The sequence below is a fragment of the Epinephelus lanceolatus genome, chromosome 19 (genome assembly GCF_041903045.1).
Source record: "Epinephelus lanceolatus isolate andai-2023 chromosome 19, ASM4190304v1, whole genome shotgun sequence".
Taxonomy (NCBI): domain Eukaryota; kingdom Metazoa; phylum Chordata; class Actinopteri; order Perciformes; family Serranidae; genus Epinephelus; species Epinephelus lanceolatus.
Genome location: NC_135752.1, coordinates 10231917 through 10245940, shown reverse-complemented (window position 1 = coordinate 10245940; position 14024 = coordinate 10231917). Strand labels below are relative to the sequence as shown.

Here is a 14024-nt window from a genome sequence, read left to right as displayed (position 1 = left end):
GAGAACTTGACCTCTCTCTTTTTTTTTTTTTTGTAAACAACAATGGGCAACAAAAGGAGGGTGCAGAGGCTAATCACTGTAATAGTATTGCTTGTAAAGTTGGCACCAAGCCTGGCTGCTCCCTGTCACTTGTTTGATCTCGGGAGCTGGTGGATCAACATTGCGTCGGCTATCAGCGTTATGCCTCTATCTCTCTCTCAAGGCCAGATACCATATCCACGGGGAATTCAGATGAGCTCAATTGGAGGAACAAGTTGTATCCTTCCTGACTTTGTTTATTTAGCAGTTTATGCACACTGCTCCCATCCTCTCATTTTTGGGATTGTGTCATCCCCAGTTGGGGATTGTTCAGTGGCAAATGGAAACTGTTCATATGTTTATTCACATTCTTGATCCAGAATCAAATATTTATTTTTTTGTTGTTTACAAAACTAAACTCATAAAGCAGTTGGTCAGATTAGCCATGGCAGATGAGTTCTTAATTTGATACTGACACGCTTATAGTCCCACAACAGTTTGAAAGAGTGGATTGACTTTGATCTAAACTGTCTGTGTTGAGATGAGACCTAAATAGAAATGAGACTAAACTAGAAAATTATTCCTAATGTTATGAAATATTAGCTTCAGTTGTCTTTACGTTTTGTTGTTGGAATCAGGTGTAGTCTTTCCTTTTTGACCGAAGAGAATTCTGAAATTGGGGTTTCCCTAAACCACCTTTCATTGCCTGGATTAGGCCACACTTTGCTGGGCTGGAGGAGCCACATTCCTTCAACCTTCCAGCAAGGTTGACCATTGACGATCAAAGAAAACTGAAGGTCATATCGCTTTGAAAGATGTCATTGACATAAGGCCGTCTTTGTGAACTGGAAGGTCCAGTATGACTGTCAGTCAAAACTGTTTATGCAAGTATTACTATGACAAAGTGTTGTGCAAGTGTTGTGCTGCATTGTGGGTTGATGGGTAGGTGACATTCTGGTCATATGTGGGTGATTGCCATAGCATCAGAAATGCTAATGCACTTTAAGGCTTGTAAGGTTAAGTGATTTTGAACCCTTGTTATGCAGTTACTCACCATGTTTTTGAATCACTCTGGTTACATTTTTTGAAGGAAAAAAAAAAAATCCAACATAATCGTACACATTGTCAGTCTAATATTCAGCAGCATTAGGTATCTGAACAAGAAGTTGCTAAATATGAGTCATTATCTGGGTTGTATTTCATGGTAAAACTGGATTTGCTTCTATTATATTCTGTTGGCATCAGTTAGTGGTACGAGGGTTAAAGATTACACAGCTCAAACAGTTTAAAATTTGAATTAATTTGTTGATGGTGAAAGGTGAAATTGGAACAAAAATTTTAGTTATATTCCATGCTGCCCTATGTGCTGGCCATAGACTGACTAAAATAATAGATGTAGTCACCGTGATGTCATGCATTAGTTCCTGGATTCCTGTTTTGGACATAGATGGCACCTATTCAGTCCAGTGGAGTTGCTTGCCTGGCGTGTACACCAAAGCAGTTTCTAGATCCCGGATTTACTTCTGCGATATGTACCTCACTGAAGACGCGTATAGATATACATAACTTAGCTCAAGAAAAGTTTATCAAATATAAAACATATGTATAACATATAACAAATATAATCTATAAGAAGTTATAAAAGAGTCATTATTGATCATGTTTGCAGTTCGAGGTGTCCTGTCAGTAGTTTTACAGATGTCTCTTTTACCATGGTGGTCTATGGAGAAAATGCTTTTTGGCTGCAGGGGATTTTTTTTGTGGCAATGCAGCAGTGGCCACTGGGAAAAATTGGAAGCAAGGCTGAGCGGCTTTCCTGGGGGCCTGAGATTGATTTGCTCTTGGAACCAGACTCAAGCGGCCATTTAAAGAACTGCACTTTTTGGCGTTTTGGCATTGGCTTCATTTTTGATCCATATTTAATCATTTTCTCTCTCTTGCCTTGCAGAGTGGAGGATGAGGCAGTCCTGGACAGAGGAGCATCCTTTGTTAAACATGTCTGCGATGAGGAGGAAGTGGAAGGTGAGATCAGTGATGAATTCCACCAACACATTAGCTAGCTGACAGATTTGTTATGAGTTTCAATTTATCCGTGCCTTTCCAAACATGCTGTCTACTAAACTGTGCTTCATCTACGCAGAGAATAACACTAGTTTTCCTTGTAGTATCAGCACAGAATTGGACATATTATATAGGATGATTCATTTCCACTTTAGCTTGACATTTCTGAACGGGAAGATGTTCCTTTAAGTGCTCTAATCCTGTCCACTGCTGGCTGTCAGCTAAAGCCACAAAAGAATTCATCTTGAGACGCCCACATGGGTTTACTGCGATATTCACATTTCACAAACCGACACTTAAGGGTGCACACAGAGAGAACCGCGTCACAGCTTTTGGCACTTTGTCTAACTGATTGTGTGCATCCGTACATCCTTTGCGAGATCCTTTTCTTCCCCTGCATGGGAATGTGGTAGAAGTGCATCATTTTGTGTGCACCTCAGGTGGTCTTTGGTTTCTACAAGGAAGCAAGACAGACCACTATGAGGTGTGAAAGATATCATTAAATCCCACAAGACATGTTTATGGAATGCATGGTTGAATAGAAAAATGCATGGTTGCTTCAACGCTTACCCTGCCAGTTATTACCAGTATTGAGAAGAGTTTTCCCTCTCTCTCTCTCTCTCTCTCTCTCTCTCTCTCTCTCTCTCTCTCTCTCTCTCTCTCTCTCTCTAATTACTTCCTGAAGATGTTAAGTCATCATTTCCTGTATGGCTGCTGTGTAGGAAGTGGAGGGCATTTATTTGAATCTGCAGTTTGACTGACTGACTATATCTCTTCCTGATTGCACAATAAGCAACAAATATCAGTGAACCATTTGTAAACCTCAGCACAAGCCAAAGAAAGATGCGTCAGAGTGGCTTTGTGATAAGCAAACATTTCACACCACAACCCAGTGTTGACATGGATTACCAGCGTTCAGGATTAATGTGATTTCCTTGTAATTGTGATTGTAATCTGACTTGCATTCCCTCTATTGTGTCGTGGTTTTTGGCAGGTCACCACACAGTGTACATTGGTGTGCATGTTCCCAAGAGCTATCAACGGAGGAGACGCCACAGACGCAAGTCTAGCCACAAGGAGAGGCGTGAGCGAGCTGACCACAGCACGGAAGGATACAAGTTGGACGGAGAGAATGCAGATGAATCCACCACAAACATCCTCAAACCTCTCAGTAAGTTCTGATAAAACCAAATTCAGCACCCAGTACACAGACTATACATAGATATTAGCAATGATTTTATCGCTCTTGAAATGTTGGTTAAGTCAGTTGGGTGAAGTCCAGCAGCACTCTGCGAATCACAGCCTAGAGGATATCAGTGCTTCTGTAGTGAAGGAGGTAGGGTGGGGTGGCAGCCAAGAAAGCAAAAAAAGAAAAAGAAAAAACACTTAAAAAATCCCCAGACAGAAACCTACACTCAACAGAATTAGAGTAGCAAGGGAATGGGAACATGTTGAATACTAATCTGCAAATGACACTGGATTGGCTTAAAGTGTGTAAAGTAAATACAAGAGGGGTATAATCTGTCACCTTGATGATTAACACAGCACTTAGTGGGATTTGCAAGGGCAGATTCTCAGAAGATAAAAATCAGGTGGATGGAAAGAAAGAAAAGGAAGCAGAAACAGCAAATTTTTAAAATGTTTCACAAGCTTGATAAGGATATTGCTGCAACAAGTCGATCTAACACAACCTCAGCACAGAGAAGAGCAATGACAGAACAAAGAAGGATCACGTAATGGTAAACTGAAGTGATGACGCAGGATCTACCAACAGAACTAAATGAATGTTGGTCCATAATGTAGATAAAGATGCAAAATGCACATTAAGAAGCGCATTGAGATCGTTGTCAGTCTCAAGAGTCTTCTTCCTGCTGTAGGAAGACATACCAGATGTCTCTCCTTATATAGAAGCTTAAGAAAGTGCCCTGGTACAACCATTAATCCCGAGATCGTTTTCTAGAACAGGAGGAATTATAATACCAGAAAGGTCTTTACATATAGGTCAGTATAAACCCATATGTCTCTTGAATGTACGAGATATATATATATATATATATATATATATATATATATATATATATATATATATATATATATATATATATATATATATATATATATATATATATATATATATATATATATAAATGTGGTTTCACAGGTGGGAAAATTCTCAACAACTGTCTGTAAATGAGCCATATAATTGTATAGGGATCTCTTATGTTTTATCTCTAAGCCTTGATGAATGCTTGGTACCACCACATAAACCTCTTACGTGGGTAATTAAAAGAGTAGCAAGCATTACCATTGTAAGCTATTTGCAAGACATACAATTATCAAAATACTGGAATTCACCTTGAAAAGGCACAGCCAGGAAACTGGCATAATGGGAAGGTGTTTAATCTCTGCTTTACTGTTGTTGGAGGTAACCATTAAAGGTTAAGTTTGATATTTTCCAACCAGTACCCAACTTTCCCATGTTTTGTGTCTGGGTGACTAATGGGAACAGTTTTTGAAATTGGTCAAGTATTGAGTGAGAGTGCTGCAGACGGCAGCGGCGCAGCGGGCTGCAGTGTAATCACTCAGGGCATTTGTGCACCATCAAATTACGTCCACTAAAAGGGCTTGTTTTTGCCACTGACAGACTCAGATTGTTATTTTAAGTGTTTGATGATAGTATTACGGAAAGGATCCCTACAGAGGTAGACCTTTTTATTGAAGAATAAGGCCCTTTTTGTTTAACTAGAAACAGCCCCAAAATTGCCATCACCAAACCCACCAGACTCCATTCAAATAAACAGTAATTTTAGCATGTATAGAGGCAGCATATTTTCATATCTAACTGGATGAATAAAGGCTTAATTTCAAACAACCCATAGTTGGTGATTATTGAAACAGCGGAAAGGACGAACAAAGATGGTTTTTAGGGGTTTATTTTGTTTAGTCAACTATGAATGAAGTGTGTTCTGTGTTGACAAAATAACTTTATTTAAATGGAGTCTGGTGGGTTTGGCAATAGCAATTTTGGGGCCGTTTCTGGTTTAAAAAAAAAAAAAAGGATTGTATTCTTTAACAAAAACATCTGTTTCTGTAGAAATCCTTTCCATAAGTTGTCAGACATGTATAATAACAATCTGAGCATGTTGGCGCCAAAAGCAAGAGTTTTTAGTGGATGTAAATTGACAGTGCAAACACGCCCAGAGTGATTACATTGCAGCCTGTTTTTCCGCTGCAGGCTGTGGCAGTCTCACTCAATATTGGACTTGAATTTGCCTCCCACCTCATGTGTCGACAATGTCAGCAGCACCTACATATCTCAAGGCATCAAATCCAGAATTATAAGATATAGCTGAACTGGTAGTTACATGGAACATCTCATGTTTAAATAAAGCTTGAAACAAATATGTAGTGAAATATGCTAGAATGGTAACACAGCCATTTCAGATTCTTCACCCAAATATTCAGACACTATAAGGAAGCTTTAGCTTTTTTAGGAACTTGAGCAGACGATCATGCATTATGCAATAGGCACTTTCTGTAATATACAGAAGAGAAATCCTGAGGTGATTGGCAGTTGGAGCACCGTTTTTGGCAACACCCTTAGATAAGGTAAACTGGTAGAACAGCTAGTTGAATTAGGAAACTGTAGGCATGCCAAAATTGTTTTTTTTCAAAGCAAAACCGGGACAGTGGTTCAGCTGAGAATCCACAGAGAAAGAAGCTCTTGTGCATAATTGCTTGGCTGCAGTAACTGTGGGAAAATCAAACCTCAGGGAGAACTGGGTGCTTCTAAATGGATCTGGGAAATTAGACCGTACATTACACTGTGTGGTGCGGACCAAGGTGGGACCAGAGTATCAAGCATCAGGGGTGTCGTGAGGAAAATACACCTGTCTCATCATCTGACATTTCATTTTGTAAATACAGCAGCTGATTTTCATTTATTCTGTTGCACATAGGGTCTATTTTCATAATTGGATGCTGATCAGAAATGAGTGGAAGTTATCATTTAGTCAAATGAGATTTTATCCTCAGCACCGTTTGGATGCATTTCCCCACCTACGATCACACCTCTCTCAGTCATGGGGGCATGACATTAAGCTGTCACTTCATAGACTCCACACAGCAGACAAGCACTTGAGTAATCCTCTCACACTGCTGGCTCCTCTGACGCTGTAATCCTCCTTCTTGTTACGCCTCATGCTCGAGTGTAAACCAGCCTGTATGCTTAGTCATCCGAAGGTGCCATGCTATGATAAGAGTTTTGCTCACATTAATCTCTGCCTAGATATCACAGGCCCTATCTGATAACTCTGTGAAAACTGCATTGTAATGGTACTGTTTCACCAATTAAATTATTTTCCAATATTACAAATCTATTGCATAAGGACATGAAGAAACCGGCATACCAGCATATCTATAAAAGGCTATTAGATTTAGTATTTGTTTTTGATAACGGCTTTACAACTATTCACTGCTCAACTGCACATTATCAGTGTCGTAAAACTCTGAACAGTAGCTGTGAAAAGTGAGTATTTCGTCATAACTTGCAACCTAAACATAAGTAGCAGTCAGTGTTACAGATATAGCCTTTCTCCTTAAAGACCATTTCCAAATCTTTCTGGTCTTTCATAAATGCCCTTATTTTACCCTGTAGCATTTATGTGTGTGTGGTTCAAACATGGCGCCATTTGTTTAAATGCGAACAGTGTTTATGGTTCATGCATATAGAATCAGACTGTAAATCAGCAGGTGGGGACAAAAGTGAAGACAAACTAAACACAGAAGCAGGTTTTAACTACGGTTCACTTTAAATGCCCTCTCAAACACACACAAACTACTTCTTGCTCATCCTACGGTATCTCCGCAGAGGATCTGAACTGTAAATAGTCTTGTTTGGTTGAATGAGAGGACAGACGCTACTGTATGATGAGGCTAGAGCCACTGTTGGGATAAATGTTTTTCCTCCTGTTGAGAACTAAACCACTTCAGTGACCCCTGCAAAGATTTTCACGTTAGATTTTTGCCCTTTAGTTAGTTACAACAGGAAAAAAAGCTCATTTTGGTATAAAAAGACAACACGCATTCTGTGGATAACAAAATCAGGCTGCCATTCATTGTCTGTGGAGCAGCTCCAGACTTTATACCTTATAACATCACAAGTTTGAGACATGCGACTCTGGTTTCTGGCTTTGAGAGAGAGTAACCCATGTTCACAAACACTGATTGAGCTTTCCAAGGTCATGGAAATAACATACTGGAATTCTGAATTCAGGTGGTGTTCCCCTCTAGCTCCTCTGCTTCCACCATGAGCTCACTATGAGTAATTGGCATGCGTCCATAGATTTCACAAGCTACATATGTGAAAATGGCGCGGAGGTAGTGGGGAGGGTGTGCCAGAGATGATAGTCAGACAGTGTGGTGTGTGGGTAGCGTTCAGGCTGACGTGCGCCAGACGACAAAAGTCCCAATTCAAAACACACACATACACACGCTCCTAGACAGTGTATCTAGAGCCCTCCACTTGATGGATTTTCCGCTGTTTTGCCCTCTATCTAAATCCACATAATCTTGTTGACTTTGGCAAACTCTGTGGAGCTGTCCACTTAAAAGTTGTGTGCAATTACAACAAAGGCCTGGTTTTCATTGATAACACCAGTTGTGAGACTCAAGAGGTGAGCATTGTTGTGTACACGACGTGGCGTCGTTAAGTGCTGTGTTAAAAGTCACGTTCTGTAAGTGGGAAGGACAGCGGAAAGACCCTGTTGCCATGAGGAAAACTGAAAGATCTCGTGTTTGTGCTTCAAGCCAATAATAAGCACAATAATGCTGATGGGCAGACACTGTTTTCAGTGTTTCCAACACACTGATCCTGACCTTCATATAGCTTAACATTAGATTTCCTCGCTACAGTAAAGTTCCAACTGTACTATTTAAAAACAACCATCCTAAATTAAGCTTGGGTGTGCTGTGTGGGGATTAAAAGGTCACAGGCACTGTTACGTTGTTGAGGTATCCACCTGTGGATTCCTGACTGGTACAGTTCATCAAGAGAAAGCTGCATAAATAGCCTCCTGTGATTTACCACTTAACCTCCACTTTGACTCATTACTTCAGTTGCACAACTTTCCTAGAAGTATCAACAAGAATAAATAGTCGTTCTTCCAATAGATAACCCATTATATATAGGATAGAACACAGTGGTGCCCTCTTGGTACTTTATCGGTGAATCCTGAGGGCATAGCTTTCTCTTTATGTCTATTTCTGACGACCAAGACGAGCATTTACTGTAAGTGGTCAATAATGACGAGTCAGTTTTGTTCTGAGATAGATCGTGGCACACCTTGCTCAGAAGGAAGTGAGAGTGTTTCCCGGTGAGGGTGTGTTGTATAAGTTTTTTTTCCCTCTAATCTAAATACCCGTGGTTTTTGTTCTCATGGGTTCAAGGAGGTTCGAGAGGTCTGTCATTCTATATAGTGAGGCTGTTTCTTTTTCTGCAGATATATTGAATATATAGTCAGAAACAAACCACATGTAAAGATTCCTGCATTTCCTTTTATACATCTACATTTGTTTTTCCAAAACGCAAAATTTGCAGCCTAATGGTTCAGATTATTCTGACTTCTGTGGTTATTTGGAAGTCTGATAGTATATATATTTTTATTTTAGTATAACATGACTTCCATGTATTCCCAAATGTAATCATAAATTAACTCAAAAAATTGTTGTTGTTGTTGTTGTTGTTATTATTATTATTATTATTATTATTATTATTATTATTATTATTATTATTATTACTATTATTATTACTATTATTATCATCATCATCACTACTGGTTTTAGTATTCTGTATTATAGTTCTGTGTGGTTTGTCCAAGTGGTGTTGCCGTACCCTGTCAGAAGCCATCAAACACTGTACTGTCTCCGTATTCTATTACTTTTCAAATGTATTAAAAGTGGAAGACTATAATATAATATTAGTGTTAGGTAGGCTATATGTCTGTCCATTGTGCAAGTTTTTGTAAAGTTTTATGGAAATTGGTAATTTTTTGAATGGTTATCTCGCAGTGTTTTGCTAAATCCCTGTCATGCTAACTAGCTAGCTAGCTAGCTAGCATACATTCTGTGCATTAGCTAACGCTAGCGAACAACCCATTCTGAGCGTATTCCACTTGCTAGGTTTTATGTTCCCATTAGTTGTTGATGGGAAACTTATTATTGTAACACCATTAATACCAATAATAACACTTTATGTCAGTCAGGACGTGCATGAAAGGTAACATTAACATCAGCACCTCATCCCCCAGACCCCCACACAGATTTGGTCCACCCCAGTGTTGACTCCATGGCTACAGCCTTGAAATGTTCCTTGAGACTATAAAATTCATTATAACTCTGCTAGTGAGATGTACTGTGTGAGTATTTGACTTCCAGGTACTTATTTGCAGAGGAGAGGGAATCAAGCTTTTATGAAAATATATTGCAGCGTAAAGCCAGATTATACTTGGTTCACTCAGATTTTGCAACCAGACTCAAGTCTGGGGATAGCACCTTGTGTTCATCTTTTGTTTTGATTCTGACCGAGCAATTAGGTACTCAGGGAGTGTTTACATGGTGACATGACTTCATGAGCAGCTATTTAAGATGTGTAACTTATTACATGCAGTTACATAGTAACTAACCTATTTCTCACCTCAGATTCATTGATGCACAGCCAACATGAAGGCTGCACAGTCACAATGAGACTTTTGGTGGTCCTTAGCTTACCTCTTTCTCCCCACAGTTTCTCCAGCTGAGAGGATCAGGTTTATCCTGGGAGAAGAGGATGATGGTCCCCCACCTCCTCAGCTCTTCACTGAGCTGGACGAGCTGCTGTCTGTGGACGGGCAGGAGATGGAGTGGAAGGAGACAGCGAGGTGAGCCGCTGAACTGAATGTCTCTTTAAGCCAGGCACGCGATCTGTCAGACCCCCCCACCCCTTTTACATTAAGAGCCATGGGCAGTCTAGTCAAAAATTTCCTGCTTTACAATCCCGGTGCAGTCAGCGGAACACAGTCACTTATGAATAATCGTGTTTTGTATGTGTAGGGAAATAGGCTGTACTCCAGTGAACTCCCAGTCTGCTCTTATCTGATTGAGATCTGTAGTACCTGCTCTGTGAGAGCAGGAAAAGACAGAAACTCCCACATGGTCAAAACAAGACTTAATGTAACAGTTAGCTCTGGAGCACATGGAATTTGGACATTGCAATGTGCATATCATTAAACTGTTAAATGTTTCCCTGTATTAGTGTCAAAAGTGGCTTTTACATAGTTCTGTAAAGTCCACGAGTGACATGTCTGTCTAGATTGAGCTAGAGAAAGCTGTAACCAAATTGAGATAGTTTTAGCAGTACTTGGCCTGGGGTATACACAGTTATGCCACAGATAGGATAACTAGTAGGGCAAAGGCATAGTCATGCAATATTTTTAGGAAGGGAAAGTGGGGGTTACACGAAAGGGAAGATAAACGAACTTCTTGAGGTCATCCGTGGCCAGGCTCCTTTCCTAGTAAGACTGTGTGGTCAGGCGTGTGGACCAAAGCCAGAGGGATACTCTATCCCCAGAGGAAACCCCATCCTCAGGCCCTAGGAGAATGGCTCTTTTGTAGCGGTGACATGTGAGGCATCATTATTATTAAAAAGAATCCTTGTCCTGAGTCTTACCTTGGAGGCTAAGCTCTTCCATGGTAGTAACAAAGTTTTGTTTCTCACATTTAGACATGTGCGTCACAAAAGGCTGTCTGTTGCCATTCCAGCATGCAGAATATTTTCTCAAGTCTAGTGATTTATTTTTTTTTTTTCTGCTGTCCTGCATCCCCTACCCTTGGCTTATGAACTGTGACCAATTCAAAACACCATGGGGTTGTTGTGTAAAGAAAAGGGAGCCCATCTTGTCTCCTTTTGTTTGTGGCCCATATTTGTTCATAAATGTACAAAGCCACCGATATGTACTTTTATGTTTAATGTTCAGTGACCTTTACTGTAGGAACGTGTTTGAGAAAGTGAAAAAATGAAAGCCATTATGCACGGTGTGACTTTGAGGTACACCAAGTTCCTACAGCAGCACGAGCCCAGTACTGTAAACACATCTCAACACTTGCCTTCCTCTGTGTCTTTTTTTTTCCTCCTCTGTCCAGATGGATCAAGTTTGAGGAGAAGGTGGAGAAGGGTGGCGAGCGCTGGAGTAAGCCTCATGTGGCCACTCTGTCCTTGCACAGCTTGATGGAACTCAAAACGTGCATCGAGAAGGGCACCATCATGCTGGACCTGGAGGCCTCCACGCTGCCACAGCTCGTCGGTTGGTGACCAGAATACTGACACACTCTTAATGAGGACCTATTACGCTCCTTTTCAGGTTTATATTTGTGTTTCCACCAGAACAGGTTGACATGCTTTAATGGTCAAAAAACATTATTTGCCTCAGCCTGTCTGTGCTGGAACACCTGTATTCACCCTGCTATCTGAGAATGCTACATTTAGCACCTGTCTATTTTAGCCCCCCCTCCCCGAAAAAACCTACTCTACCACATCTTGGCGTCTCTGCACCGTCAGTGCTAATAGAGAATAGCAGCACTTTCTACCACAAAAAAATCACCAATAAAAGCTTCTAGACACAACCGGACATGTTCCAGCAGGAATATGACCCTAATCAGCAAGAACTTTACAACATCAGCAACCAAGTTTACATGTTTCCCTGACGTAAGCATGTAGCTTCATGTAGCACTGTAGGATACATGATGTAAACACTTGAAGTAGCCCACCTGGAGCAGATGACCACATTAAAAATCTGGCACACTATGATGTCACTGTAGCCATAAGACAATGTTGGAGACAGAGTATTTAGACTGGTCTAAAGCCTGAGATATTTGCTCACAGGGATTACTTTTACAAACATTTACTTCATTATTTGAAACCTTGGCCACATTTAATACAAACACCCATCACTGTAACACTGTATATAAGACATAAAATTCAGAAAAGGATAATAGGTCCCCTATAAAGGTACTGAAGAAACTGAGGGTGACTTGATCTCAATCTGTCCCTCTTACAGAGTTGATCACCGACAACCAGATTGAGTGTGGTCAGCTGAAGGCGGACCTGAAGGAGAAGGTCATGTACACCTTGCTACGAAAGCATCGCCACCAGACCAAGAAGTCCAACTTGCGCTCCCTTGCTGACATTGGCAAGAGTGTTTCCAGTGCAAGTAGGCTGTTCACCAACCAGGAGAATGGTAATGCAAAACCAACTTTTTTTAAAGTCCCTCTTAACCCAAAGGATTCCACCTTTATTCTCCTCTGGTGTCTTATTTCTGTCTTACACATATTTTTCTCTACCTAATCTTTTCCATCTTGTCTTTTCCTTCCCAACCTTCTTTTCCATGTCTTTTTCCTTCTCTTTGGGTCTGTGCTCACTGTCTCTGACCTACTGAATCTGCCGTGTTATAGCACGCAACCCCCTTGAGCACCCTGTGCCTTGTTTAAGCCCACACGACCCAGAGGAACCATGTGAGGTCATGAGGAGCTCCAGCATGGGATACCTCTGTAAGTGAGGTCACAGCACTCCTACTGAAAGCAGCAGAATCGGGATATACTTCATGTAGAAGTAGCTGGCTGGAGATATACAGTTCAATTCTCCTCTAGTCCATTACATTAAAAGAAGCTGGATGTGTGTTTATTCAGCGCTACAAACTTAAAGTCAGTGTAGAGACCCATGAAGATAGAATAGCTTCACTCATTAAAATGTACTAACTAAATATTTATCTGGTAACAGAAAGCTAAAATGTCTTAGACTCTGTTCTGTAATGTTGTCAGTAAATGGACCATATCAAACTGAGTTCCAGAGTTTACATTCACACCCATTTGCCAATCGTTGCCTAAGCAAATTTCTGCTGATGCGCAGAGGCATTGGACCTAAGACGGCCATGGATCCCAGCTCTCCTCTCTCTGAGGGAATGAATGACCATCTGGCATTAGTCCTAAAGCTTAAGCCTTGCCACATTTAGCTAGGTCCTGAGTTTTCTGTCTCTCTTTGTGTTCTTTCCTGGTGCCTTTCTTTTCTGGGACTTGTCCTCCTCCTCTGCCAGAAATGTCCCGTTTGACGGTCTGCAGTGTCGCCCGGCCTCTTTGATCCTAACAGTGTCTTACCTCTCTGCAGGTAGTCCAGCTACTGCCCACAGAAACCTCACCTCCAACAGCCTGAGTGACTTCTCTGACAAACCAGAGAAGGATCAGGTAATCTGTTTGTGTCTCTCTGTATTGTTGTGTCTATTATGCAACCTCATAATGGATGATACTTAAGGTCTCCATTCACAGAGCAGTACTATGCAGTGTCATGTGCTGGGCTGTGTGTGCGTGCACAAGCTTGTGAGCCTCACAGACTGATAGATGTGACCCCTCTGCTCTGTGCTCACAACAAAAGCTCACTGTCTCTCGTCTTTGTCCCGTGAGTTTCTATCGTCAGCACGTGCAGTTTCTCTCCCTGTCATGACTCATGATCGAGTAGCTTACTGTAATTAGGCTGTGTGGTCTGCAGATACAGGGCACACAGATAAAAGCTCACAGAAGCAGTTAAACTGTAACAGCTGGAATTGCACATTTAATGAAAGTGTAGCTGTGTCAAAATGTTCTGTTCTTGGACATGACACCAAGGTCTTAGTTAATCATCTCCCTGCAACTAAGTTTTTTCTTTCATCAACAACTTGTCTGTGTATTATTGTACTTTGTATATCAGTTTAGTGGAAGACTGTAGATGCAGTTTCATATGCTGTAGTAAGGTGTGTTTATTGGGTGGCATAAAGTCAAGCTGCTGTTCAGCACATAATTCTACGTAAGGGCGGGCACTACCTGTACCGGTGGAAACACCACGTCTTTCCCCACCTTGTCACAACCACATTTTAATCAGCACA

General features: G+C 40.9%; 1 protein-coding gene across 3 annotated transcripts in view; it reads left to right on the top strand.

Annotated features, from left to right (window-relative positions):
- Window positions 1-14024, top strand: part of LOC117269694 (electrogenic sodium bicarbonate cotransporter 1-like) — a 41619-nt gene that overhangs the window by 5930 nt on the left and 21665 nt on the right. For 2 of the 3 annotated variants that reach the window (XM_078162246.1, XM_033646925.2), the window contains exons 2-7: window positions 1967-2040; window positions 3074-3250; window positions 9863-9995; window positions 11257-11417; window positions 12171-12350; window positions 13274-13350. In XM_078162246.1, the coding sequence (XP_078018372.1) occupies window positions 1967-2040; window positions 3074-3250; window positions 9863-9995; window positions 11257-11417; window positions 12171-12350; window positions 13274-13350 (802 nt within the window). Of the gene's footprint in view, window positions 1-1966; window positions 2041-3073; window positions 3251-9862; window positions 9996-11256; window positions 11418-12170; window positions 12351-12564; window positions 12661-13273; window positions 13351-14024 lie in introns of all 3 variants that reach the window. The other variant, XM_033646920.2, reaches the window with a different exon arrangement.